The sequence below is a fragment of the Lingula anatina genome, chromosome 2 (genome assembly GCF_051362555.1).
Source record: "Lingula anatina isolate TDL-2025a chromosome 2, LinAna3.0, whole genome shotgun sequence".
Lineage (NCBI taxonomy): Eukaryota > Metazoa > Brachiopoda > Lingulata > Lingulida > Lingulidae > Lingula > Lingula anatina.
Window position 1 is genome coordinate 47,128,393 of NC_141768.1, and position 27,454 is coordinate 47,155,846.

General features: G+C 35.1%; 4 protein-coding genes across 6 annotated transcripts; 2 read left to right on the top strand and 2 right to left on the bottom strand.

Moving 5' to 3' along the window:
* Positions 1-255: 255 nt before the first annotated feature.
* LOC106155697 (uncharacterized) lies at positions 256-8,010 on the top strand. 3 transcript variants are annotated; one of them, XM_013530658.3, is made up of 6 exons: positions 256-454; positions 4,406-4,696; positions 5,037-5,187; positions 5,586-5,980; positions 6,847-6,985; positions 7,380-8,010. In XM_013530658.3, the coding sequence occupies exons 1-6, from the start codon at positions 353-355 to the stop codon at positions 7,454-7,456; spliced, it is 1,155 nt and encodes a 384-aa protein (XP_013386112.1). In that variant the 5' UTR covers positions 256-352; the 3' UTR covers positions 7,457-8,010. The 3 variants fall into 3 exon arrangements, with proteins under 3 accessions (XP_013386112.1, XP_013386113.1, XP_086862910.1); XM_013530659.3 differs by lacking the exon at positions 256-454 and adding an exon at positions 572-981; XM_087006784.1 differs by lacking the exon at positions 256-454 and adding an exon at positions 1,094-1,264.
* Positions 8,011-8,229: 219 nt separating this feature from the next.
* Positions 8,230-11,580, bottom strand: LOC106155698 (protein FAM177B). Its single transcript, XM_013530660.2, has 5 exons — positions 11,424-11,580; positions 11,029-11,184; positions 10,186-10,252; positions 9,872-9,969; positions 8,230-9,663 (listed from the first exon to the last, which is right to left on the bottom strand). Exons 1-5 carry the CDS (start codon positions 11,487-11,489, stop codon positions 9,502-9,504), a joined length of 549 nt encoding a protein of 182 aa, XP_013386114.1. The 5' UTR covers positions 11,490-11,580; the 3' UTR covers positions 8,230-9,501.
* An 82-nt stretch (positions 11,581-11,662) lies between these two features.
* LOC106158139 (transmembrane protein 62-like) lies at positions 11,663-20,350 on the top strand. Its single transcript, XM_087006783.1, has 14 exons — positions 11,663-11,949; positions 13,005-13,116; positions 13,539-13,676; positions 13,837-13,882; positions 15,079-15,226; positions 15,439-15,563; positions 15,938-16,060; positions 16,273-16,428; positions 16,709-16,868; positions 17,958-18,068; positions 18,462-18,543; positions 18,725-18,850; positions 19,221-19,339; positions 19,896-20,350. The coding sequence occupies exons 1-14, from the start codon at positions 11,770-11,772 to the stop codon at positions 20,226-20,228; spliced, it is 1,959 nt and encodes a 652-aa protein (XP_086862909.1). The 5' UTR covers positions 11,663-11,769; the 3' UTR covers positions 20,229-20,350.
* A 1,123-nt stretch (positions 20,351-21,473) lies between these two features.
* Positions 21,474-26,943, bottom strand: LOC106158143 (uncharacterized). Its single transcript, XM_087006785.1, has 7 exons — positions 26,773-26,943; positions 25,507-25,579; positions 24,257-24,350; positions 23,828-23,992; positions 23,453-23,549; positions 22,689-22,837; positions 21,474-21,992 (listed from the first exon to the last, which is right to left on the bottom strand). The coding sequence occupies exons 1-7, from the start codon at positions 26,812-26,814 to the stop codon at positions 21,809-21,811; spliced, it is 804 nt and encodes a 267-aa protein (XP_086862911.1). The 5' UTR covers positions 26,815-26,943; the 3' UTR covers positions 21,474-21,808.
* Positions 26,944-27,454: the final 511 nt, after the last annotated feature.

Below are 27,454 nucleotides of genomic sequence, written 5' to 3' on the forward strand. Positions count from 1 at the left end.
TACATATTATTTTCACGTTTTAACCTTTTCCCTAACCACAAAAACAACACCAGCCGTATGAGTGAGTACAGAAAGCAATATTCACATTAACTTTTACTTTTCCCAGGCAGACGTCTGAGGGCCGTGGTCATGGCAACAATCATTAGAATTCTACCCTACGTAGCCCTCTCTTGCGTGTCTAATGTCCATGAGGATAAAATTAGACTATGACGTTCTCTCTTCAAAAACACTTCACATCGTTTTCATGGTAAGAGGGTATAAAAGAATTTACATTGACACATGGTTCCAGTCTGTGCCCCATCTTATCTATCATTAGCAATCGCTGCAGAAAGAAAAATATATTTTCACCGGTATGCCAATTCCTATTGACATGTTTCCATGCTTCAGGGGTAAGAAGATGAAACAGATGAAAGCCATGGCTGCAGCCAACGGAGTGCCCGACCTGATTTTGCATGTAAGACTCTCTCAGTCTCTCTCTCTCTCTCTCTCTCTCTCTTTCTCTCCGTTCATTCACCTCACAGAAGACTCGCACTGCACTGAGTCGCGATATTATTGGATCCTGAGCGGAGTTAACAAACACAATGACCGACCAAAATCAATAATTGGTGTTGTGGCGTTCGCCGGGTGTGTTCGCTACGCCGCGTGAACTTCGCTCGGCTGCGACCGATAGTGAGGTCGAGCGAACTACAGACGCAGGCAGCTTGAAACAGTTATCTGAACCATCACTATGAACCTGTTATGGAAGATTGGGATGTTCGAGTAAACAAGCAGTGTCTTAGTAAACACACACATATATATACAGCCATCATTCCTCTTGAGTTTGACTACAGGGTAGCGCCTGATCTATAATCACCATTATCAGTGACTTATCACATTTAACACAGAATGTGGGGCTTAATCGCGAGACGACGGTCGCAGTGCGCAGACGAAGGAAGGGAAGTTGCAAAGAAGTGCTCGTTTTTTATCGGAGACGAAATGGAGGTATTTACATGCATAGTGCAATGGTGTTTGATGATATAAGCAAATGCATCTGGTATATTATTTCACGTAAATCTCTTTGGTAATCGTGTTGGGAAGTTAAATTCTTTTGTTGGGCTAGCTGTTTGTTTGGTTTCAAGTATCTCAAACCAAGGAGTCATTGTTTAACATGATTTAGGATGCCAAAGCTGTGCAGTTCAAGATGGAAGCGTGGAGGTTAGCTCAGTGAAAGAATAAGTTACATTGCTTGCATCGGTGTTACATGTGGGAGATTACAATCATAATGGTAAAGAATTAATCTATATTTAGTAATTAAGATGGACATTGGCTATTGGGTCTTTCCTGCATTCACCGTGCATTGGGCGGTACGTTTAAACGTGGACATCATTATTATGTCCAAGGTTTAAACGACTTAAACCAGAATCCAGGGTAGATCGTGGATCCTGGGTTTTAATTGTATTCTTTTCAGTTGTCTTTTCGCTACATGTAGAACCTAGTTTAGTAAAAGTTGGTGTTAGCATTGTTTTAACATTGCTCTGGTACAAGTCAGACATGTACGTGTCCAAATGTGCGTTTACGTTTTGAATTCAGAAAGTTAAAGCTGTCGTTTTATAATCAGTTCCATATGTGTAACGCCGCCCGTCGCATCCTTTGTATTCACCAAATTAAAAAGAAAAAGGACCAGAATCTTGGGCCAACAAGTTCAATAGAACTTCAGGCAGGAATGGGCTAAGTTTGGGTCATTTTATATCTGTATTTTAATATTATATTACTATTTCCCCGAGTAAAGAGCGCGAAATCTAAACAGATCAAATACCGCTGTGACGCTTTGTCAGGCGTGGCCAAGGCGTCTTTTTTCCCCTTAATACACAACTAAATTAAAGCTTTAATGTGTGTAACACACGACATTTGCTACGTCTCGCGTGCATAAAACTTTTAATCCCTATGCCTCACTTGTTCGAACTTCTGGAAGACACTTTTGGAACGACACTTTTGGAAAATAATGAACATCTTACTCAACGAACATCGATCAGTCACTGTTCATAATACATGACAACAGGCTTGTGTCGTATAGGTATTATTTGACATAATTGCCTTCATTTTTCTGCTAAAATTGCAGATCCTTTATGTATAATATCCAAGTTTCCAGACATTTCTTTTAAAAAATGACGCACAATGTAGGCACGCAGTACGGTTACAAGTCTTAATTCAGATCTAATTTGAACTTCAAATGAGATAACTTGCAAAGTCGGAATTCGCCTCAGGCTAGAATGAACACTAGCTACTCTGTTTGACTAAAGACGAGTTTTAAAAAGAAGTCATTATAATATTGAACGTTTGTTTCAGCTTGGGCTGCTTGGATGATGAATTTACAATTTACAGTAGCTCTCTCTCACGACATGCTGATTAAGTGATCCCGTGCGCCTCTGTATTACTGTCATTCCATTGAAAATAATAGCTTTTGCGTAGTTCAGGATTCTGTAATTACTGCGAGCTATATGACTACCAACTAAGACGTATGGAAACTTAACATATGTTTTTAGAATACCCTTTGGTCGTTGCAAAGGCCATGGATATTGTTCTAATATATAAGTTTAAGATTTTGATCTTAAAATGGACCAAAACGGAAACTACGCTATGGATATTGTTCTAAAATATAAGTTTAAGATTTTAATCTTAAAATGGGCTTACACCCCATTCTCATAGATTAGATCGACCTACATTGGATCGACCTAACTCCCTGGGGGTTCACGCTAAATAGCTGTCAGCCGGGCGGACACGAAAGTTAATTACCCCTTAAAGCTTGTAGTAGGCGGGGACGGACACTTAAGGGGGATTATCTGACAGTAATCTAGTGAGACTCCCCGCGGTGATAGATCGATCTAAAAGTTGTGAGAACAGAGCCTTAGACAGGTATATGGCGCTCCAAATGATGAAGAGATTATGAGTTGCAACAAAAAAGGCCAATCGCTCAGTGTAAACAAGACTATTTCTGAATCCTAAAACACTGATATACACCACAAAATTGTCAATCCAGATTAACGAAAAACACGACGATGGGATTAAATCGATGAAATGATAGTGCCCAACATTGCTCAACATTTACTGTTAGTAAAAGGAAAGGAAAATGATATTGATTAGAACTATATCGTCTTAAAAGAAGGCGGTCCCTGTGTTTTGTAAGTGTCTTTGTTACTCTGATATAAAAAAGGACGAGAGTTTGTCGATGTAACGAATATTGATCAAACAAATCTAAAATACTGCCTACAGGTGCACATACAGCTCTTATTGTGCGGGCACGTGTTAGGTTCCACGCTTAAATTAAAATTGTATGAAAGCGTTTGGATTCGTGGCGTTTTCCTTTACTGTTTACTCATCATAGCATACCGGGGCTACTTTTGCAGTGTCTCTTTGATTGTGAGGAAAGCATAAGTTCGGCATGGTGTGATCTAACCCTATAATCAATATGGTTACTGCCCTGTCCTGCGCATGTCAACATTTTGACTTGAGTCGACAACATGTACATTTTATTGATCTGAACAGTTACTAAGAGTCTTGGGATGTTTTTAAAAAAGTGATATGGTTTACACACGAAAGCTGCCTAAACTAATTTGATCTACTGCCAGAAGCAGCCTGTTTTTGGGGCATAGGCGGTAATAAAGAACCAAATGTATTTTGAGAAAAAATATCACAATCACGTCATCTGGACTAAAACACACGGTGTAGGCAAGGCACAACGATGTAGACTGCTTTTATCAAATCCTTGGGAATGTGTGCTTGGAGTAGAAGAAGAACTAATGTTATGTACTAAATATACAACGTGGTGCAGTCAGTTGTGGCCAATTTGTGGTCTGACACCCATCACAGTGTGCATTTTATAATGGACCATCTAAGTTAAAATTACCTGTGTAGAAGCCCCGTGATCACTGATTTGAAAGGTGTATATAAGACTTTATTTTTTTCAAGATGTCTTGATCTCATTTATTCTATTTAAAATTCGGTAACTTGATTTTTAATTTAAGCGTATGTAACAATAGCATAAAGAGCGGCTATATTTCTACATTATGCTTCTAAATATACAAGGTAAATTGAAATTGGTGTTTACCAAGATATCAGGTGTATAGAGAGGTGTGCCTCTTATTTTATCATTTGTTTTTGCAACATGCTTTGTAGTTTATGAAAATGTCAATAATAATACAAATATGTATCTGTTACGGACAATTATTTTATGTGCGTAAACATATCGTAGGTAGATCCATCCTTAATTAGGTAATCCCCTCTTGTTTAGAGGAAAGAACTACATACAGCAATACTTGGTTACTACAGATATAGCACCGCACACCCGAAGCATGCCTTTCTGTCAGTAAGAGCGTAAGATTTATTTCCTGATAAATTGTGCATAAAGCGTTATAAATTATACTTTCAGAATAACAACAATCAACCCGAAAGAAAGGCGAAACAAGACGAGGAATCCCTATATAACCCAGCTCTTACTGAAGAAAAGGAACCAAATGAGAACAAAACAGATCTAGAGGAAGAGCCAGTACAGAGTGAGAGGAGAGGGTCTTTCACAGAAGCTGTGTCTAACTTCTTACGTCCCCCCAAAGACGGGCAGAAGAAACCTCCTGCCGCAGAGAGAAAAATGTCTCGAAAACACAGCATGCTACTACGCCTGGAAGAGTTCGAGGATTATAAAAAGCATCTAAAGAATGACATTGTAAGTTCACACAGTTTGTTAAAAATGAACAGTTCGCGAGATTCAGAGATGTTTTAACATATGGACGGATATCATTTATAAAATCTCAATTATTATAACATTTTTGTTAAAGTTGTTTTAGTTTTATTTTTGATACATTTTCACTGTAGAGTTGTGCAACAACAATATACAACACCACAAAATCGTGTCTTGCAAATTATCAATATTAAAAATTTCAAAGTTTAAAAACCAGGGAGGTATTAAAATAACGAACTAGGGTTTTTTCTGTTAACATGGATAAGAGTTTGGTGAGCGGTAGAGATTTTCTCACGAGTATGTATACAACTTTTTACTATTTCAGGGGGACTTAAACGACACCATTGAACTTCTGAAAAACAAGATTATCGAGTTGGAGGAACAGTTATTACAGGCTGACGACGACATGGAGGTCATGAAAGAGGAAAAAACACTGGTGGAAGATGAATTGGAAAAAGCTCGCGTGCAAAAAGAAAGTATGTTCTGATTCCACCACATTAAATGACATAGCTTGTAAATTTGCACATTTGTTGTATTATTGCGTTACATTAACCATTGGCCGCCGCCTTGTTTTGATTCTAATCGTGTTTCTCAGTTATCTTTGACGTCAGTCGTTGGCCTAAGGTGAGACCGAGTAAGTTTATACTGAAGCAGCTTGTAATTCGATTATTGAATTATCCTCTACCTTATTATATTAGCTGATTGGTTGCACACACAGCTTGGTCGATTTTTTTTTTTTTTTTTTTTTTTTTTTTTTTTTTTTTTTTTTTTTTTTTTTTTTTTGAGACCCGGTTTATTTACTCGCCGGGATAATGTTCTTTATTTGATCTATTTGATACATGACATTAAAAATGCATTTTTTTCTTTACATTAGTTATTGAGTGCCAAAAGACGGATTTGGTAGAGCAGATGAAAGATATGCAAAAAGACATAAAAGACTTGGAAGAAAAGTGCGCCATGTTGCAGCAGCGGAACATGGACTTGTTAGCACAGATCAACAGAACTGATGAAGTCAGTGAAGACACGAGAAAAAATATAGAGGACGTTCAAATAAAGTTGTCTAAAGTAACAATTGAAAACACAGACTTATGTACTCGCATGGAAGTCCTTGCTTCCGAAAAGGAAATGCTGTCTGAAGAGAACCAGGCCCTGAAAGACGATCTTGCTGCCATGGAGACCGATCTGACGCAAATCAAATTAGAAAGAAAAACCAAAGAAGAACAATACAGTTCGCAAGACGTGTTTATAAAAGAACTTTTACAGTATAAGGTAAGAATAATCAGTTATAGACTTGTACGGTACGGGACTTGGACCCCCCCCCCCCCCCCCCCCCCCCACCTTGAGACCTATGAAAAGACAAAATAGGCCGAACCTTACATAAAATTTTTGATGTGCTTTCTCGCGAAATTCATTCCACCCCACCTCGTCCGTGTGTCCGTGTGGGGTTTTGAAAACTGTCCTTCTCAAAAGGGTGACTCAAACAGTAATTGAAATTTTGGTGATTTGTACATAAGACCTTGCAGACACGTGCCGTTTGAGTCATGAGTTCGGAATAGAGAATCGAAGATATTTCCTATTTTTTTTTTTTCAAATATGGCAATCTACTTCAAACGCGATCATGGTACTTTGATCTTAATAAACAGTTTTTCTTGAAACCTTGGTAGTTTCATGTTAAGGCTCACGTCCGTTAAAAGTCTATATTACTGCTTGATGACGTCCTTATTTGGCTCTATGCATGTATATTGACAAATAACGTCGGCTGTTGCCATGGTGCTTGGACAATGTCTAAGAAATATGCTGTAGCCTACACAGACAAGTAGTAAAATGATCTCATTGATTTAAATATTTGTGTCATAATGACAGGTATTGTTATCCGGACAAGTGGCTGTATGTGCATTGAGTTCATTGGTTTACTTTGTTTTACTTTAATATTTGTAGATATTCTTCTGTAAACTATGACTTGTGTGTACATAACCGGGCAACTTCTGGGAGTGATTTTTCTCCTCTAAACCTTTTCCAATAATCTATACGATCGTAGGGATCGCAAATGCTTTAAAAGGCGCGCCTTTGTTTTCCTTTGAAAAATAAATAATGTAACTATCCATGTTCTCAGTGGTTGATGTTATTGTTACCAGGAGCGGTGTGAGAAAGCAGAACAGGACAACCTGGTCTACCAACAGCAGGTGCGCGCTCTGGCGGAGAGAAACCTCAGGCTTGAACAAGAACTTGCCGACTCCAAAAACAGCAATGTCAACAGTTCCCAGTCACTTTCCAGTAAGTCATGATTTTCTAACTAATCAAGCGGAATATTTTAATGAAATTGTTACCTTGACTGAAATTGTTACATTGATCTTATTCGGCTTTTATTTCACTCGATAGCATATATAGTATATCAAAATATCGATCGGTGTAAGCATTACGTGTACCATTTTCTTATATTGGGCCAATTACGGGGTAAAAGGTCAACTTTTGAAGACCACCCCCTTGAAATTGCTGTTCACACGCCTTAACGCACATATAACATACCGACACCATGTAAAACTTCACGTTGCCTTTAAATCATAGTACAAATATCCCATAAAAATACACGGTGGTTACAAAACAGTACCACATGTTTGTTGACAAATTTGGTATAACTGATTCTTATCAACAATCTCTTTATTTTCAGCAACATGCTGTTCGCAAAATTTGCGCCAACAAACCTTGAATAGGCTATCGGAGGACATCGATCAGGACTTCGCGTAGATAGGCAAGCTGAGTCTGCTGATTTTAACATACTACTTGTGCCTTCTTCAGAACATCGTCATACCACAGCGCTTGTCTCTCGGCAACGCGCTCTGTGTGGTAATGGATGTCAAGGACTTACGCGCCCAAGGATCATTAAAAGGACGACGCCAAAGATAGCATTAACACAATACATAAGATTTTTAAAATCACATTATCAAAGTACTGTTGTATATAAAAGGAAATGACTGGTGTATGTTACTGACAAAAGGAAGAAACGAAGTAAGATTGAGACTTGGTATTTAAAGATGATGGTTTCTATTACGCTGTTAAGGTTAATACATACCTGTGGCGTTCTTGAGGATGTGATTATTTTTATGATAGTTTTTAAGTAAATAAAAAAAAAAAAAGATTTCACTCACAAGTTGATGACCACTTTTAAGATTTGAACTGTGAAGTGATTCAGATTAGAAATTCTATAAAAAGCAAATAATAATTTAAGTTTAAGGTTTATCAACGGCTCCCAAATGGAAGCATTTCAACTCAAAATAAAAAAAAACTTTTCTATTCATTCACTAATAGGTACGCCTATCTTCAGTCACACCTTACATGCATTTGAATGCTGCAGATGACCAAATCTAACAATATTTATGGTTTAAGTGGGCACTTTTTCTAAAAGGATAAAAATGTAAGTGACACCAGTACATAATCTTAGACAAACTTGATAATACGTCAACATCAAATGTAGTATATCTGTAGCAAAGGTACATAAAAAATGCACTGTATTAACAAGGTTCATAGGGTAAACATTTATTACCAATAACATTCAAAAGCTTTTTTCCATGTCCTTTATAAAAGTAAGAAGTAAAAGCAATTTGCACGAACTGTTTCCATGTCATAAACAATTGTTTCAGAAAATTACATATTATACACAAAAATCAAAATGAAAAAATATAAAATGCAATTACATATGAAAGTCATAATAAGCCCATAATAGAGATTCAAACTGAACTAAAATAAAATCCACTGTAGCAAGATGCCAAATAATACAAATAAATTAACGCAATGGTGAAAAATAAAATTGATCTGCCCTAAAAAATTTGATTGATGGCATGCTATTCAATACCACAAACTACCAATTTTTTTTAATTATATGATATATATACTTTATTACCAAATCTATTCCCCAACCAGCAGGAAAGCAAAACTTTCTCCAATAACAATATTTACAATTCAATTTTTCCCTCAGTATATATGTATACCTAGATTCTCGCACTTGGTCATAATTTTATACAAAGGTTAAGTATATAATTTTAAATCCCCTCACACATGTTGAATAACACTGTCAGTATAGTTTTAAGAAAGGCCTACAACTTGAACATGTATGCTTTCTAAACTTTAGGGCAGATTAAACAAATATTCATAAATACATGTCAAATCTTCAATAATATACTTGGCAAAACTAATGAGAACATTAACTTCAAATTTGTTTCTTTTTTAAATTTCTGAATTGTTTTTGGTGAACGTTTGATAAAATCCTTATAGGATGCATGACAACAGCAGCAACTGTAAATTCAGCACTGGTGATGGAATATGAATTATTATTTAATGATTAGATTTACAACAGAGTGAAAAAGATCACCACAGCGTAGAAAAATCAGAATATCAAAAGTGTATGTGATATTAACAGTGAAAACGATGTTTGCTTCCTCTTTTGCAGTTAACAATTACAGCACAAACTTATAATTAGGAAACACATATAAAATGATTTTAAGCTGATACAAAAATCCTTAACTTTTAAAACACCTGCCTATGATGGGATGTGAGAAAATAATGATGATGATCATTGCTCTGCACACAAAACAGAGCCATATTTTCCAGTCAATATTTCAAGGACAGCATGCATGTTCTCTTGAATCCATGCACCCTTCAAAGATCACATCTACATTACATGATACTTAAGCGCTGTACAGCATACAGTCTAGAGATAGCTTAAAAGGGATGTTGAGCAGGACATATTTTTAACAAGGCACGTATGAAGATGACATTTTGTCTTTCTTTTGAAATCAACATGGTTCTCCTCCAGCAGAGAGGTTGGCGTCCCCCTCTGACTTACCACTGGTCACCTGTATATTCTCTCCACCATCCTCCATTTCACCCAGTTGAATCCCTTCCTTCTTTAAAGCTTCTGCTTTTGCTTTTTCTTCCAGTGCCCTCTCCTCTTCCTCCTAAAAATTGTACTTTTGTCATTAATTTTTAGTCATGAACACTAATTCAAAACACTAACACTAAAACATCTGAAGAATCTTTTATATTTGCAGTGATTTGGCCAGGTGTGTGTGTGTGAGAGAGAGAGAGAGAGAGAGAGAGAGAGAGAGAGAGAGAGAGAGAGAGAGAGAGAGAGGAGAAGGGGAGGAAGAAGAAAAACTGACTTACGATTTCTCTTAGTCTGTGATATTCATCTATTGCATACTGATATTTAGGAGTTGTAATTCCAAAGAACCAGGCAAGTTTTTCTCCACAGTAATCTGCCACTAAAAAGAGCAGGGCATATTATTTGGTATTCAAAACAACATGAATAAATTCTAACCACAATAATTTAAGATCACTCACCTTTACAAATGAAGAATGTGTTTAAAATACTTATACATTTAGCTGCATATTCTGCCTTAAATTGTTAATTGACAACCTATCATGTATGGGCTCAAAGGTCTCCTATTAATTATTTAATCAACTATTTGCCTCAATACCTGCTAAGGCACCAACAGCCAAGGCCACAAAGTAGAACCACAACCATGGCAGCCAAGACAACGTTTTCTGAAATGAGAAAGAACACTTTGTATACATTTAAACCAGAAATACATTTACATGTACATCTGTAAGTATTCTGCTAATAACATAATCATAGCTATGTTCCACAAATACAGCATCCATGATAAATCTTGGTAATTATTTCTTTTTACAATGTTGTAGTAAAGTTAATATGTGACCATGAGTAGAAAAAAAGATTTACTTGCACAGAATTCTGTTTCACCATTTACAAAATACAAATGTATAGATCAATGAGAAAAAAAAAACAATTTTTCTGCAGAACATGAAAATTCAATTTATTCTATGTCAGGTTAAGAATAAATTACTTTCAATCTGAAGAAGAACCCCTTGTATACACTTAGCAAAAATAAATATTAATAATAATTATAATAGACATTGTTTAGTATTTATCACATTCATTTTCCCCATGTTGTATTGGTAGCACTTGTGAAAACAAATTGTTACAGTAGTTCTCAAAAGAGACAAATGGTCACAATTGAATCTTAATGAATGTTTTCTATAATGCATTTTGTTTGGAGTTCAATTATGATGCATGCCATACTGATCATAAGCAGGATTTTACCCCAAAATTATGTGATTTACAACAACATTGTCCAAAAGTGAGGAAATGAGCTGACAGCTTAATATCTATAATGTCACAAGTGGTGTGTTATTGTAACGGTAGCAAGTAAAAAAATGTCACACAGCCACTGTTAGTTCAATTTAAATCATATCACCAATTTTTTCATAAGAATGATGTAACTGATAGAGTAGAAACTAACAGGATCCACGGGTTCAGGTTTGTCTTTCTCTTCTTCCTCTTCATCCGTAGAATATTCTTCGAGAATTCCATCACTGAAGTGTAGGATACGGCGAGGTTGCTTTTTCTTTTTCTGTGGATTTTCCTCAAGTGGAATGTTTGTAAAGTCCTTTGTTTCCTACGCAAGATAACGTAAGTGCATAAGAGCATATCAAAAGTATAACCTGCACTGTGGCGCAGACTTAAATTTACTGTTATGTAGATCCAGTCACCCACATTATAAATTTACGAAGTCATTCATGATTCCTAGTTTATAGTCAATCATTGACGGATCTAAATATGAACTAAACGTGTTTTATCGGTAGTTAGATAAACATGTCGCTCAAATGTATTCTAGACTGTCAACAATCACCTTACCCCGTCTACTTTTTCCTCAAATACAATGTTGCTGGGCGAAACCGCTTCTTCTCCTGCAGACGCCATTTTACTTTTATCGGTCTCTCAGTACAGAAGAACGGGTATGACCAAAAGTAGTTTTTGACAGACAACTTTGAAAAAAGACAAATGTTACGTGTAAAATAATTAAAGTTACTTCAGAAATGAATAAAAGGGAAAAAATCGCCGTGTTGCCGTCTCATTTCTTTGTCTTGCCTTGAAAAGTGCTTCCCACAATGCCGTGTTATTATGGATGACGATGTGCATCCGGTGAGCTGTCTGCTACAGTTGATTCTACTCGATTTTTGACATTCTACATTGAATTAGAATGAAATCGTCTATATTAGTTGTTTTGTTTTTGGCTTTAGTTATATCGTGTGGGCTTTTAGTGAAGATATTTATCACTGATAAAATAAGAAGGCCAGTAATTAACACCTCTGCACTTAGTTCTCGGTCGGCACCACCTTTTCCTGGTGCCAAGGAGGACAATATATTTTGGTTTGCACAGGTGAGTTACGGACTACGTGTTTGCAGTGGTTGAATATTTTCATGCAACTGTGACATTCAATTTAATAATAATTTTTGTAACTTTTAATGAAAAAGTTGCCCGTATAAATTGCTGTGTCTTCAAACATTTAATTAGCTTATTCAATAATTCAGCGTTTTCCATTGTATGACATACAGTTGTGTAACTGTAAGACTGATAAAGTAATGCACATTGATGGTTAGTCAGATAAGCACAAAAGGTGAATCCATTAATTTTATTATACACAGGCTATAGATGAGGTGAAAATTACTTAATTATTTAAGAATTATTCTCATCTCTTTCTCCATGCATTTTTTTTAGTTTAGTGCCTGTATACTCCCAGTACATCATCATTGATGTTTGATTTAATGTCATTGGAAATTAAGGTTTATGCTGGAAAGCTGTTGTTTTATTGCTTCAGTTCAAGTGCAGGATAATAAGATGTAGAGTTCAGTGCTTTATATTATGAAATTGTATATGTGGCCTGCAATATACCCATATACTAGTAACTAGTCATTATAGAACTCTTTGACTAAACAGATGATGTTATGCTGTTTGCTTTAAGGATGTATGAGTGTTCTCTAAGTTAATATTTTATTAAATGATTGCAATAGCTTCAGAACACCTGTCAAAGTAAAATATGTTATACATGATTTGGTTTGGAAAAGTACTAGGCAATATAGATTTTATAGAAATGTTTGATTGCAAGAAAAAACAAGAGAAAAACAGTTTGGAATATTTCAAAATACTGTCTAAGAAGCTTGGCATACTGCATATTTATAGTACAATGTCCATAACTCTTTTAAGAAAATAAAAGTGCTTCACTTCTTTAGGTAGTTTTTCAAGCTTTTTTTTCTTTGTCATCTTATTGGTAACAGACTGAGTGAAACATTTCCAGGTAAATGGTTTATATCTGGACCCTTGTCATACTAAAGCAAAAACAAATTCTTCACATTATCTGAAAACACGCTGAAAGATATCATTATTTTATTTTATTTTATTTTATTTATTTAATTTTTTTGTTTGTTTTTTTTTAGGTATCAGACCTTCATTTTAGCATATTTTATGATCCAGCCAGAGTAAGCCAGTTAAAAGAATTTTGCAGTACACACATAGATGCTATAAAACCTAAATTAGTATTAGTTACAGGTTTGTATGTGGTTTTTCTGTTGTACAATGTGGTGTCTAAGGCCGCATTCACATCGAGTTGAGCCATGCTCTACAAAGCCACAACTGGTTTTCCTTTCATGTACGTCCACCATATTTAGGTCATGGCTTTGTAAAGCCATGGCTTAACTCGATGTGAATGCAGCCTAAAGTAAGCACAGCTGGCAAAAATGAAATGATTGTGTAGCTCTATCCTTTTGTAATTTCTGTTTTTACAAACTGAATTTTTGTATCCATTTTGTTGTTAGCTACATGTAGTATATCATACAGATCTAATATCTTTCTGCTGTTAAAAATAATTAACTGCAGTAATTTATTAAAATGTGATGTATGTATTTCATACAATTTCCTCAACAATGTGATGAATATTATACTTGGACACACTTCTTATACCCATTCTTCAGGTGACTTGACTGATGCCAAACATAAAGATCTGCAGGGATCAGGCCAATTTCAGGAAGAGTGGACTTTGTATAATGATGTGCTGAAAGAAACAGGGGTCTTGAAGAAAACCACTTGGTTAGATATTAGAGGGAATCATGGTAATAAAGTTCCTTAATTCTATATTTCCATGTGGTAACAATGGGCTGCATCATTTGAAAAAGTTGAGAATATTGAAAAATAATTGTCAAATATATATATTTTTTGAAAATCAAGCCATTGATTGATGCTTACAAAGATTAATTTTATTTTCTGTTTCAGATGCATTTGATGTTCCATCCCTGACCAACCAGAAGAATTTTTATAGGTGAAGTGTTAAATTTCACATTGGGCCTGTTCAGAACCAAGTTGATTCCCAGACTAACTAGGCCATGGATCAAATATGGCGTGACCCACTTGAAAGCTTGTCAAGATTTAATTGCTCTACCCCTGCTGGGATGTCCTGGGTGGGAGGCTGCGAATCCAATGTCAAGTGCTCGCCATATTTGATTCGTAGGTCAGTAAGTCTGCAGGTCAGCTTGGTTCTGAACAGGCCCGTTTATTGCTGTAGAACAGTTTCATTAGCTTTGTTATTATAATAGACTTGTGAAGATTCTTTTGTCTATAGCTATTTATATTAGTTTGATCTTACCATCCAATATTTCATCTGCTTGCAGTCAGATTTCATCAGGGAATGAGGTTGTGACAGGTATGACAACCTGTCACCCCCTCTGGTGTGCTATTTGGTCAGATCCCCCCAAAGCTAAAAAGAGCATTCAGAAAAAGGAATGTAGTATTACACCATAAGGCAGGACAGACACTAAGAGGCATCCTAGTATCCCCAAAGGACAAATTAGACCCAGGAGAACAGTGTGGAGTTGTATACCAGTGTGAGTGTCAGGTGTGTGGAGAGAAATACATCGGAGAGACAGGACGTTCCTTAACTGAAAGAATCGCTGAACATCAAAAATCGATCAAAAAACATGATAAAAAATCTGCCCTCAGCCAACACCAGGAACAGACAGGGCATTGTATAACATCAACAACCATAGAAGACATAATAATCTTGGAAAGAGAGCCACGAGTTCTTGAAGCAATTAACATCCGCTTACATGGGGCTAAGTTGAATCGGAATGATGGGACTGAGCTACCCAACCCTTACCTACCACTCCTAAGGGAGGGGCAGGCAAGGGGGGGGGATCTGACCAAATAGCACACCAGAGGGGGTGACAGGTTGTCATACCTGTCACAACCTCATTCCCTGATGAAATCTGACTGCAAGCAGATGAAATATTGGATGGTAAGATCAAACTAATATAAATAGCTATAGACAAAGGAATCTTCACAAGTCCGTTTATTGCTGTCTTTTACCTGCATAAGATTTTTACAGGCATGAGATTTTTCTACAGATTGTTTCGTATGGCTTTTTGTATTATAAAACTTTTTAATTGTTTACAGTTCACATTATTTATTTGAATTTTGTTTGCACTGATACTAAAGTTTACTTTAATTATTAATTTGCAGGACATACTCTGCTCAAGGAAAAAAACATTTCCATTCATATCAACATGTCGAAGTATTGCCATTTGGGAAGTATATTTTTAACGCAGTTGATGCTTGCCCAAACCCTGGCCCAAGGAGACCATTTAATTTTTTTGGAATGCTAACACAAGTAAAGTTGAAACAATATATGATTTTTGGTTATCTGCTCACTGATAATTTAAGACAGTTTTTAAATCTTAATTTGTGACTGATGTCATTGCCTATTTTATCTCTTTATTCTTGCTTTTTTAAAATTGATTTAATTACTTGAGATTTTTACACATAAGATTAAAAAATAATAAAGCTAGAAGGTTTATTTGTTATTTATATTGACTCTTGTAGGATAGTTTAGACACATTGGAGGAGTTTGCCCGAGCCAGTGAGAAGAGCAATGCTACCATATGGTTTGGTCACTACCCAACTTCATTGATTGGTATGCCTGAACCGGGGCTGCGTCATGTCATGAGGTATGCTACAGCATTGGGCTGCTGAAATGAAAAGATCTATCAACTTTCAGCCAGTATACTGATGACATTAGAATGACATTAAAAACAAAGGGGAAATGAAAATTACAAATGATTGGTATGTGCATGTAACCTTCAAGTTGGCACCTCTGAAAATTATTGTATGATTACAATTGTAGTGACAAGAAGTGATCATAAGACTAAGCTTATTATTATTATTATAAGGGAAACCGTGCAGTTTTGACAAAGAATATTGAAAATTATAGTTTATTTATGAGTTAATTATCTTAACAAAATGTATGTAGCTTAGAATTGGCCAAAAACAAAGTTTGGTATTATGACCGTGGGATGGTGTATTGTTTCTTATATGTTTTCAGGCATGGCATAGCCTACTTGTGTGGTCATCTGCACACCCTGGCTGGCCTGGTCCCCAAGATGCATACATTACAGAAGGAGGGTTATCTTGAACTGGAACTTGGAGACTGGAAGGATAATAGAATGTAATTACGTATAGGAGCTGATTTGCAGTAACTGTGATTTATATACAAAAAAAAAAAAATAATAATAATGATAAAATAATAATAATAATAAATAAAAGCAAACACATACAAGTATATAGACTGTCAGATGAAAGTTATAGAGGACAAGTCACAACCAAACATTGTTAAAATATTAAATTCCAATATGTTTATTTTATTTTATTTTTTTACAGGTATAGAGTAGTTGCCATGGATCATGATCTGATGTCATTTACTGATGTTCATTTTGATACCTGGCCTGTTATTCTGATCACAAACCCCAAAGATGCTCTGTACACTCTGCCTGACCGTGAACCAACTGGCCGTATGCTGAAGTCTACTCATATCAGGTATCATGATGACATGTGTCTGCAGCTAATTTAATATATTGCATTCTAAAGGCATGTAATGATTGTTATATGACCTACAGACATACAAAAACTGAAATGAAAAAAAAAAAATCTTTGTGATTTCAAAACTGGATATCTTTGGCATTTAATAGTGAAGACAACACTTCTATTTCACTGTATTGAATTTAGTTATTTGACAAATTTTAATTATTGTTTTTATTTTATTATTATTATTTTTTTTTAAATATATATATAAACTTTTGATTTTGATGGTTTTCAGACTGCTAGTCTTCTCACCTGGTAAAATTCTCTCAGTTGAGGTCAGCATTGATTCAGTTCAAGTTGGCTTTGCAAAGCAGACCAAGGGTCCACTGTATGTCCTGGCATGGAACCCCGCAGACTACAGCAAGGGGGTGCACACTATTAAAGTGATTGCTAAGGTTTGTTATAGTACGTCTCTCTTGTGTAATGAATACATTGGTAGTCTGGCACCCAGCTTTTCCAATGGACATGTTTGAGGGGAATTTTAGGGTTCATATTTTTTTAAAATGTTGTAGATTGGGGTTTGTTTTCTGACTTTTTATTTTTCAATATTTCTACAATGTCATGCTGAAATGGCAATTGTCAATGCACTCACAGAAGTTAGTGTCAAAAGAAGTAGTGTTACAGCAGGCCTGGTGAGCTCGCCAATTTGTCGGGTACCGCCCGATCAGTTATGAACTTTATGTAATACCAGCCTATGCCGGTTGATCACGATAGCAGTTCAATACGTCCACGGTTCGATGTCTAATCATACGCATGTAAACACGCAAAGAGAACGAACTCAAGTCCCATGTAAGTTTTCTGTAACTATAACGAATATTTACTTCAGATATAGAGCATGTACTACAATCGTCGTGTCTCAAATGATTTCTAGCAAAAAGCCCCTCTCACAGTAAGCAACCTAGCTTTTATAGAGGTTATACAGTCACCTGGTTAAATTACATTAAAGGCCACACCATGACCTGCTGGACAACAGTTAATTAAATTAGGGGTCACTCAACCACCTCCACATCCTCCTAGGAAGTGCCCAGTTCAACTGGCTTCAAAAACACAAAGGCAATGAAATTCAGAAATAAGATCATACCTGTACGGATATGGAAGTTTTCATAAATGTATTATAAACGTTAAGGGGTCCCTGACAAGGGGTGCAGTGTGAGTTCAGCAAGGAGACTGAAGGTGGTGTTTGACGGGTTTAGCAGCAAATAACTCTACATGTAGCTCTTTAATAAAATGGACTTCTTTACCCGACTTGCAGTTTCTCTATAGTCACAATAAATAGGTATCCATATGTATCATCACCAAGGCCAGTGTCTCCTGTGGCAGACTCCAAGAAGGAGTATTGAATGCAAGGGGCTTGAAACAACAAGGAGACAAAGTGTGCAGTATATATAGCAGTAGTCCTGATTTTATACATAAAACCATATCCTCAGTGTCTTGCCTGTAGGTGAAATACATGTATGCATTTATTCTTATATTTTTCTATATAGGACAGTCTCAGCAATAGTACAACAATTGAGCAGTCTTTCTCTCTGGACCACACAGTGTTGGACTTTGGACTGATGGCTAGACTTGTCCTCATGTTGGACTTAAACACTGTTGTGAGTATTGGTGTATCTGTTATAATTATTATAAATATTTCTGTTCCTATCAATATAGTTATTAAGTCATTATGTTGTGTATCATTTATCTTACATTGCAATGTGCCTGGTTATGTGAACATATAATAAATGCACATTTTGAGAAAGTTGAAGCTGAAAAAAGTCAAATTAAGTACACCTTTAACCCTTGGTAATTTGAGCCAGTACTCTGCATTCTTAAACTACTTATTTTTATACTAAATCCTGTTGTATCTCATGTTTTGAGCACTCAGGATTTAATATCCAACACACATATTTAACGTTTAGCTGTACATCTTCATTTCGTATGTAAATGTATAATAAACAGAGGTAAAAAAACAACTAAATAATTGATTATGAATTGTTATGTTTTAGGGCCAGACTCTCTACACAGTGGCAATGTTAACAGCACTTTTACCCTTGCTCTATTTTAGAATCATGAAAGAAAGGAAAACAGGCAAGATTTTTGACATTTTGTTCTACTTCTAATGTCACCACGGAAAAGATGCCAGCTGAATGTTAAATTAATATATAAGTATTTCATAAAAGTCATACAGTAGTCTAAGATTAAAGTGTTTGTGTTAATCATTTTGTATTAGTGGAAAGTAAACATATTATTTATCATTTGAATATTTCAGTCAATTGCCTGCACCTGCGTAGATTTTTCGATGTGGTGAATGAAATCCTCAGAAGGATTTATTATGTGTCTGTATACAATAACACTTTTTATCCATTGGTTATATACATAGTTTATATAACAATAGGTGAGTTTAAGTGAGAAATTTAAATAAACTCTTAATTTGCATATTGATTAGAGAGGCTATTGATTGTGTTACATTTACATTGTATGTTGGCTTGGCTGTGTATTTGGGTTTTAAACAAACATTTTTAACAGTTTTTATATTTCGATTTAAAATTATTTTGTGTAGCACATTTTATCTTGAATCATGAAATATTTTGTCTTGAATCATGTTGTGAATTTTGAGAGAAAGAGTGGTATGGTAGTTTTCAGTATATCTAAAATGAAATATGACTTTCCTTGTTCTTGTCAGTGGCATTAATTTTTCTTTATCACATTACATTTTAATATATTTCTCAGACATTTTGCCACTTATTTTTCTCCTTTTCCCTCAGGACCCTGGTTCATAGGACATGTCTTAGATGGCCACGTGGGTCTGTGCTTTTTATTTGGGATCTATGTGAATGGTACACTGATTCCTAGTAATCTCACATATGTGTATGGATTTTTCCAGGTAAGTAGTAGAATGCAGGCTTGATCTATTTAATGCACATAGATCTACAGTATTGCAGAGATAAATTTACCTGTTACCAGCATAACTGTCTGCTATCATGCTTACTACTTCAAAGTTGAGTTGTTTGACTACTGGTTGTCTAAAATGATGAACATGCAGTATTTTGTACTCTGATATACACAGAGTGGTTGCTGTACAGGTGTTTCTATTTGTGTACTCACTATATGATAAATATTAAAATGCTTGTTTTTAATATGACACTGGATCAGTTCAGTTGTTTCTATTTGTGTACTCACTATATAATAAATATTAAAATGCTTGTTTTTAATATGACACTGGATCAGTGCTCTAAATAATCAAGTGGGCTTAGAAGTTAGGTGTAATAAAATGAAGCAGTATACAAAACAACTGTGTCTAATCGTTGAAAATGCCATTTGAGTGGCTGTTCTATGAAATCCAAAAATTCTTCAGAGTATAAGTGTGGTTTTATAAATGCAACCCTGATATTATGTTATTGCTTCTATTACTGCTGATATCTAAAACTTTTCTTTTCCAGATCTTAATGTTTGTCATTCCATTAATACTTTACACTGGGTGGTGTATACAGCACCGGCTCAGAAACTTAAAGAAAGATAAAGCCATGGACAAGCCGACTTGTAAAAACTATATCAAGGATCACTGGAGTTTCTTACTCATCGTGTTCTTGCAAGTGTGGTTTGCATATGGAGGGTTTTTTAAAGCTTATGGAACCATGGCATTTTTACTTGGACCATTTAGGACCTGGTCGGCTGTTCTGGCTATATACTTGCATAGAAATGCATTGAATGTAGAGAGACAGGAACTCGAGATGAAACCAGAGCCCAGTGAACAGCAATGTAAACATGGTTAATTCAGTGCAATATCTGGAACTATTTCTTGTATTTTGATGTACTAGTCATGATTACAACACGTGGTACCGTATAATTATTTATATCTGGTTTAAAACTTATAATAATAAAATGATAATCTTAAGTCGTTTTCAGGCAGAGAGCTATATATACACCTCAGTCTGACATCTCTGCAGTGATACACATTACAGTGGACAGAGATTCACTCTTGCTCCACTGACATTAATACCCTGTTGAGAAGCCTGCACCTCTTGTTAAACCCTGAAGTCATAACACCCCCACCCCCAAAAAATGACTGCAAATGACTAGAAATTACCCTTTTATTCTCTTATAGGCCCCAAAAAGTTATCACTTTTACAACAGTGTTCAAAGGGACAAAATTAAAAAAAAACATATAAAGCAATTCTCAAACTCTGCCCGTTTTCAAACTGAATACCTCGATATTTTGATTCCAATTATTGCTGTAACAAGAAATGAGGACAGCTCCCACTGTGGTGCTGTGAACAAATTGAACTCCATACAGTGATTCCAATGTGGACAGAAATCACTGTTCATTTTTAAGTAGATTGATAACTTGAGTAAAGTAGAAAGATCAAAATAATGCAATAAGTCTAGTCATGACTTAAGGTGCTTTCCCAGAGATTTAGATCGATCTAAAGATTAAGTTTTAGATCGACCTAACTCCCTGGGAGTTCAGGCTAAATTGCAGTCAGCCGAGCAGACACCATAGTTAATTATCCCCTTACAGCTTTTAGTAGGCGGGACAGACGCTTAAGCCGGCCAAGCTGACAGTAATCTAGTGAGACTCCCCACAGGGATAGATCGATCTAAAAATCTATGGAAATGGGGTGTAAAAAGACCAATGTAAACAAGTCACATGGCCTACCATGCTCAACATGGGGTCAGTTTTGTAGTGTTTACTGGAATGTGTCAGTGTCCAAGATGGTGTATTGGGAGTGAAATTTATTATTTTGTTAAGCCCACTTTGTTGTATCCTTTATACATCTGATTAAAATTTATATTAATTATATATGGGCTTCTGATGAAGAAAAAGGGTCTGCTCTTGAATTCATATATTTGACAAACAAAATTAACAAAGTTGATAATACTTTTTGTTGGTAGTAATAAAATATAATGTCATTCATCCTTTTTTTCCACAAATTTATCAAGACTCACTGCTCTGATATTTAGAATCAATATTGTGGAAGTGTGCAGATGCTTGGTTTGGATTATAAGCCACTAACATATTTCATCCTATGATATTATTATTATTAATTTTTAAAAAAAGTGTCTGTACATAAAAAATTATTGGTTAAGGCTAGTGTTGTACCTTCTTGAAAATTAACAAATATTTAACTGGTATTCACAAGTCCAGTGTAACTACCTAGAAATGTGCTTCTTTTGCACAAACATATAAAACAGCAAATTCAAAGTCCATCACACTCAAACATCGTAACTACTTTTCAAAAGATTTGAACTGTTCCACCTCACATTCGGATTAGGAAAAAGAAATTTAAAATCTGTATGCAGAATGTGCCTCCAGTTTAAATCAAAAACACCTGAACTGAATTAGGAGTCTCCCTTAAGTATCATAATCATCATCCTCTGTATTACCCCTGTCACTAGATGGAGGCACTACAGGGGGTGTAAAAGTTCTTTCTTGGGGCAATATGCCCATAGTCTGTGGCATTGGTGGCATGATGCCATGAGGTAAATACTGTGGGAGACCCTGTGGTTGAAATGGACTCAGGTATGGACCAGGACGACTGGAAATGTACAAAACCAGATGCTTATTTATGGCACTACTTAATTTGAAATATATGAAAATTAGACAGCAATGTTTGCAAATATACAGATGCCAAACAGAAAAACAATTGAAAATGAAAAAAGTTCCAATATGCTTTATAAAAATAACCCAATCATATTAGTTTTTAAAAAGAACATGCCTTTATATAAAACCTCAGAAGTCTTAAGTAAAACAAAAGTGTGGTTTGGCATTTCTTGGACAAATGTCGAAAATACATGTTATAAAATTCAATAACTTTCCTGTAAATCCTGATTCTGCATTTTCACCAAAAAATGCCATCGGCAAATTTAAAGTAAAACAAATGCGTGGTGAAGGTGGCAGAAATTTTTAAAATATTAACAAAATGATAAGAAAATATTAACTAGCACATAAAATCTAATTTTGCTAATCTATAAAAAGAAACTATTTTTTCAAAACAAAACCATTTAGTAATTTTAAAGAAAAACAAAAGATGTGTTTCAGCAGTTATAAGGTGAACAACAGATGTGTTGGACAGCGAGGCAGCGGACAGACACAGAATATGTATATACAGACACTTACAGTCTGTCTGTTTATGAAAATATTGGAAAATGAAATAAAAATCCTTTTAAAATATCTTCAAAAATGTACAGTCATTTCATCCAGAAGTCATTCTCTGCCTCTTATAAGAACTTACTGCTGATAATTGTATCCTTCCGGAGGGGCTGCAAATACTGGTCTGGGGGCTTCTGGTTGTGCTGCTGGTGGGGGCTGTGCAAATGGTATGCTACCACTAGACTGGGTGGTATCCTCTCCAGTCTCATCCTCACCTTCATCTGTGTCTGCCTGATATAGAAATATAAGCAAGTTATTGTGAGTGGCTTTTATTTCCTAATGGAAAAAGACCACATTCAGATTCACATATTGTGCTGGGTCGGGTCCAACTCTGCGGGGGATTCTCACTTAAGTGCAATCAGTGAAATCAGCTTATTTGTCTGACACGCCTCCTTAAGCAGCTAGGAGGTAATTAGCTATTGTGTGCTGATTATGCTGACTCCACTGATTGCACTCTAGAAAGAATTTTGCCCAGTGTGAATATGAATGCTCCCTACAAGTTGGTTTAAGCTACATGTTTGCTTGCTACATGTTATTTATTTACCGCATAAGACTAAGAGGGTTTAAATTAATTAAAATACAGTATGATTTTCATTATTTGGGGAGAGTAATATGCAATATTTAGAATAATTGTCACATTTAATTTAAAATACAGCAGAGAGTGAGAGCAGTTTATTATAAGGCCTGTGAACCTGTGCCACAATATCACAGTTTTAGTCATTAATTTGGCATGCATGCTCAAGATCACAAACAGCTAATTTGTTCATAAGACCTCTGAACAAGCTAGGTAAGTCCTGATCTAACTTTGGTGCATATTTTCTACACAATTAAAGAAAAGAAACCTACATCCTCAGTGGATTCATCATCTGAGGTCACTTCCGTCCTTCTTCTTCCTGTAGAACTGTTTTCTCCATGTTGGCCACTTCTCGACTTCCTTGGTCTCCTATATAAACAGAATAATTGAGACATTTGTCAACTGTGTAATATAAAATAGATCTGGAGATATTTCAGCCATACATTTAACTTTTACCAAGTCAACAACAACTGGTAAAATATGAATTACTTTCACTCATAGTAAGCCCTAAGCTCCACTTCCTCTATCGCAGTTGTAAAATTTTCCATCTGAGTCACACACTAACTTTAACAAAATTAGTACTAGTAATGAAATGTGAAATAATCAATCTTCAGTTCTCTAGCACTTAATCTTTAGGTTAACCTTACCCCGTTTTCCATGGTCTTGTACCAGACACTGGGGCATTGTCCTCAGCATTATTAGCAGTGTGAACACTTCCCTCTCCATCTCCTTCCTCGCACTGGACATCTGGAATGCTAGCTACTAGGTCACGTAAAAAGTCAAACTTCTTCTCTGATTCTATGGCCTGCTTCCTGCAATTTTTCAACAGATGGTGAACATAAATTATACCAAGGTTTTACATATCCTTTGGAAGTTTGTGCCTTTTTTTATAGCTGATTAGTAATATTAGAATTTTTCACAATTTTCATCCAGTCTCAAGCCAACTGTTGGTTCATTTGAAATCATGTAGTCCTTTATCTGACAAGTATTTCTGTCTCTCTTTTGTATAAAAAATGCCGTTTATGTTCCACTTATCAAAAATTGCAATACCATTTTCATCAAATTAAAACACTTACATATGAGCAGCTGAAAGAGTTTTGGCATGTTTTGATTGTGTAATATCATTAGCTCTGGATATCAGGGACTCTATGAATAGTTCAAGAGCTCTTGCTGAGAAAGTTGAGGAAAATACATTTCCTTGCATTTTTGCACTAACAGCACTACACAGCTGATTGATGTTCAAAACTGCCTTAGCCAATAAACAAACATAACATTTATAGGTCTTCAAATTTTACATTAATTACTGTAAATATGGAACCATTCTTTCAGCCAATGACTAAATTTATAATTCCATTCTGTGGTATTTGTGTCCTGGACAAAAAAAAATTGAAAAGGCACATTTTTTGATTAAATAAATTTTGCAGTGTTTAACTTGAAAAATGTGAAAGTTTGCACTACTAAGAGGGAATTTTTTGGCATATATAAAACTAAAAATAAATTTCATTTCCAATGTTAAAATTGAGGTATGAGGAAGTACATGTTCTTAGGGTAAACACTGAAAATTTAAGTGAGATCTACAAAACACTTTAATTACAATTAACCATTCTTTCAGCCAATGACTAAATTTATAATCCCATTCTGTGGTATTTGTGTCCTGGACAAAAAAAATTGAAAAGGCACATTTTTTGATTAAATAAATTTTGCAGTGTTTAACTTGAAAAATGTGAAAGTTTGCACTACTAAGAGGGAATTTTTTGGCATATATAAAACTAAAAATAAATTTCATTTCCAATGTTAAAATTGAGGTATGAGGAAGTACATGTTCTTAGGGTAAACACTGAAAATTTAAGTGAGATCTACAAAACACTTTAATTACAATTATATGTTAATCAAAGTCTATATTTTTTAAAAAGTTAAAAAGCTAAAATGCTATTTCAAAATAACACAACATATTTTTGTTTCAATATTTTAATTTTTTCTTTAAAAATCACTAACAGATCAGACTTTTGTAGTTGAAGTTGATTGATGAAAATGATTGTCCATTTTTTCCCAACCATAATGATAATCACCAATATTTCTCAACAAAATGTAATCAATAATTTTTTAAGAATTTTTTAAGACAAAAGTTTAGGATTGCTCTTATCAATATTCCCACCAAATCTGAACTATTTATGTATTAACCTTTGTGTAAAAACAACTTTAAAAGAGTTAAAAATCCAAATGTAATGCAAAACAAATACCACAGAATGTCACTTTACAAAATTAATGACAGAAACATAAGGAGATAAGAATTATCTAAAATACAGGTACTTGTTGAAAAGGATACAAATAATAACTGGTACAGCAGCAGCCACTTTGCCAACATCATCATCTGTTTGCATAATCTTCTTGATTCTTGCCTTAATAGGAAGAAACATAATTTTCAAATTAAAATATGCTGAATACATCAAAGATTTAGCACGATTGTGATATAGTAAGGTTTGTTTAGGTCAAAGCAGATATACTTTAATCATGTTAATTGTCACATGTTATACAAGAAAACTGCAACATTAATACCTAAAGATTTTCTCCATGCATTTGAAAATCCCCAACAGTCATATTCGTCCCTTGTAAATCTTGTAATATTTCCAACTCAGAGTCAGGGGCGGATCCAGAAATATTTCCTGACAGTCTTCCATATTATATTTGGTTATCCATTTTCCATTTTTGACCGTCTTCCGACAGAAAAAATTAGATACCCTTCAATGTAAACTAGAAAATCTGACCGTCTTCCGGAAGACCCAGAAGACGGCCTAAATCCGCCCCTGAGAGTTTAAAAACTATAAAACCCTTTAGGTATGTAGTTTACCTGAAGCATACCCTTTGCTTTAGCAATTTTCTTTAATTTGTGAAATCAAAACAATGTGTGTGATGGCAGATGTTGTTTTAATGACTGCCTAGTCTAGTCATTTTAAACTAAATCTTAACACAAAAAATTGAACAAAACATTGAATCCAAGAGCAGGGATGGGTCAAACAATAATTCATGAGTAAGAAGAAATTGCCCTTTACCCGAGGAAAATTCATTTTGGCAGGAAAATTGGCCTTTAACCACAGTTAACCAAACACGTGCTGACATATCATCAATTAACGTCTAGAGCCAATTACTTACTTTACATATCAACAAAACAAAATTCTCATTGAGCAATGAAAACTTCAAGAACAGTATAGAAAACTCATGGGTGATGTAATCCGGAGAGACACAGTAAATCTACTGAGTAAATAGAAATATTTAACCACTACAGGTAACATAATGCGGGTTTTGATGGAGTAAATAAAGGGAGGGAAGCTGTCTGCACGTCTCAGGTAGAGGCTAAAATTACACCAGCAGCTTCATTCACCCATGAAGGACGCTAAAATAAATTGGTTGATGGAAACTTAAATATAGGAGTGAAAATGCTGAAGTCTGATATCTACTGGATTTGACTGTGAAGTGTTAATGTTACCGCAACTTGACAGTGCATGAGCAAATAACAGCTGATGAATTTATTCGCTAGAACACATGCGTCTCTTCTCAGAATTGTGATGTCGTTCACAGAATACGAAGTACTTACCGGGGGGAATCTAGCATTGTATTTTTTCTTTTTGCTTGGCATTTTGATTAAGAGTTAACCCAACTTTGACCTGCCAACAAATATTACGACAGGAAGCGGAATTACACTTCATATGCACTCTCGTACTCTAACAAAGGAGAGCAAGACAAACCACTGCAGATCATCTCTAACACATTCAACACAATCACCTGAACTGCTGTGCAGTGAGTGTTATTTGCATATACTACGTAATTTGCATGAGGAAAAATGTGTGCATTTTTTGTAAACTTTGGAGGTAAATTTCATAAACCTAAGATATATTTGCAAATGTAACAAGTAATGTTTTAACATTATCTTAAAAGATTGATATTATTTTTTTATAACATTGATTATCAACACGTATAACGTTTTTTACATAACAGTTTTTAAAATCGATGTATCTATAGGTTATAAAAAACATGCGTACTGTTACAGGTGCAACGATAAGCACTAATCTATGGTTTGCAACGTTAATATTATAAAGATAATGATAATAAAATAGTAATAATAGCTGATGTTGTTGCCGTTGTAGTTGTTATCATTATTGTTCTTGTTGTATAATCATATGTGTTATTATAATTATGATTACATGTAAATCTCTAGTTTGGAAGATAACTGGACATATAGAGTTTAAGCAATGTTATGTTTTTTCATTATTTTGCCA

Bases quoted from the DNA above. Each gene is read 5' to 3' on its own strand.
- LOC106155697 (XM_013530658.3), top strand. From the start codon at position 353: ATGCCAATTCCTATTGACATGTTTCCATGCTTCAGGGGTAAGAAGATG. The intron at 5,188-5,585 runs GTATGTTCTGAT...TCTTTACATTAG, and splicing joins AGCTCGCGTGCAAAAAGAAA to TTATTGAGTGCCAAAAGACG. The intron at 5,981-6,846 runs GTAAGAATAATC...TATTGTTACCAG, and splicing joins AAGAACTTTTACAGTATAAG to GAGCGGTGTGAGAAAGCAGA.
- LOC106155698 (XM_013530660.2), bottom strand. From the start codon at position 11,489: ATGGCGTCTGCAGGAGAAGAAGCGGTTTCGCCCAGCAACATTGTATTT. The intron at 11,185-11,423 runs GTAAGGTGATTG...TATCTTGCGTAG, and splicing joins TTGAGGAAAAAGTAGACGGG to GAAACAAAGGACTTTACAAA. The intron at 9,664-9,871 runs GTAAGTCAGTTT...TACAATTTTTAG, and splicing joins ATCACAGACTAAGAGAAATC to GAGGAAGAGGAGAGGGCACT.
- LOC106158139 (XM_087006783.1), top strand. From the start codon at position 11,770: ATGAAATCGTCTATATTAGTTGTTTTGTTTTTGGCTTTAGTTATATCG. The intron at 15,564-15,937 runs GTATGCTACAGC...ATATGTTTTCAG, and splicing joins GGGCTGCGTCATGTCATGAG to GCATGGCATAGCCTACTTGT. The intron at 16,429-16,708 runs GTATCATGATGA...GATGGTTTTCAG, and splicing joins CTGAAGTCTACTCATATCAG to ACTGCTAGTCTTCTCACCTG.
- LOC106158143 (XM_087006785.1), bottom strand. From the start codon at position 26,814: ATGCCAAGCAAAAAGAAAAAATACAATGCTAGATTCCCCCCG. The intron at 25,580-26,772 runs GTAAGTACTTCG...CTTCCTATTAAG, and splicing joins ACAATGCTAGATTCCCCCCG to GCAAGAATCAAGAAGATTAT. The intron at 23,993-24,256 runs GTAAGTGTTTTA...GAAAAATTGCAG, and splicing joins ACTCTTTCAGCTGCTCATAT to GAAGCAGGCCATAGAATCAG.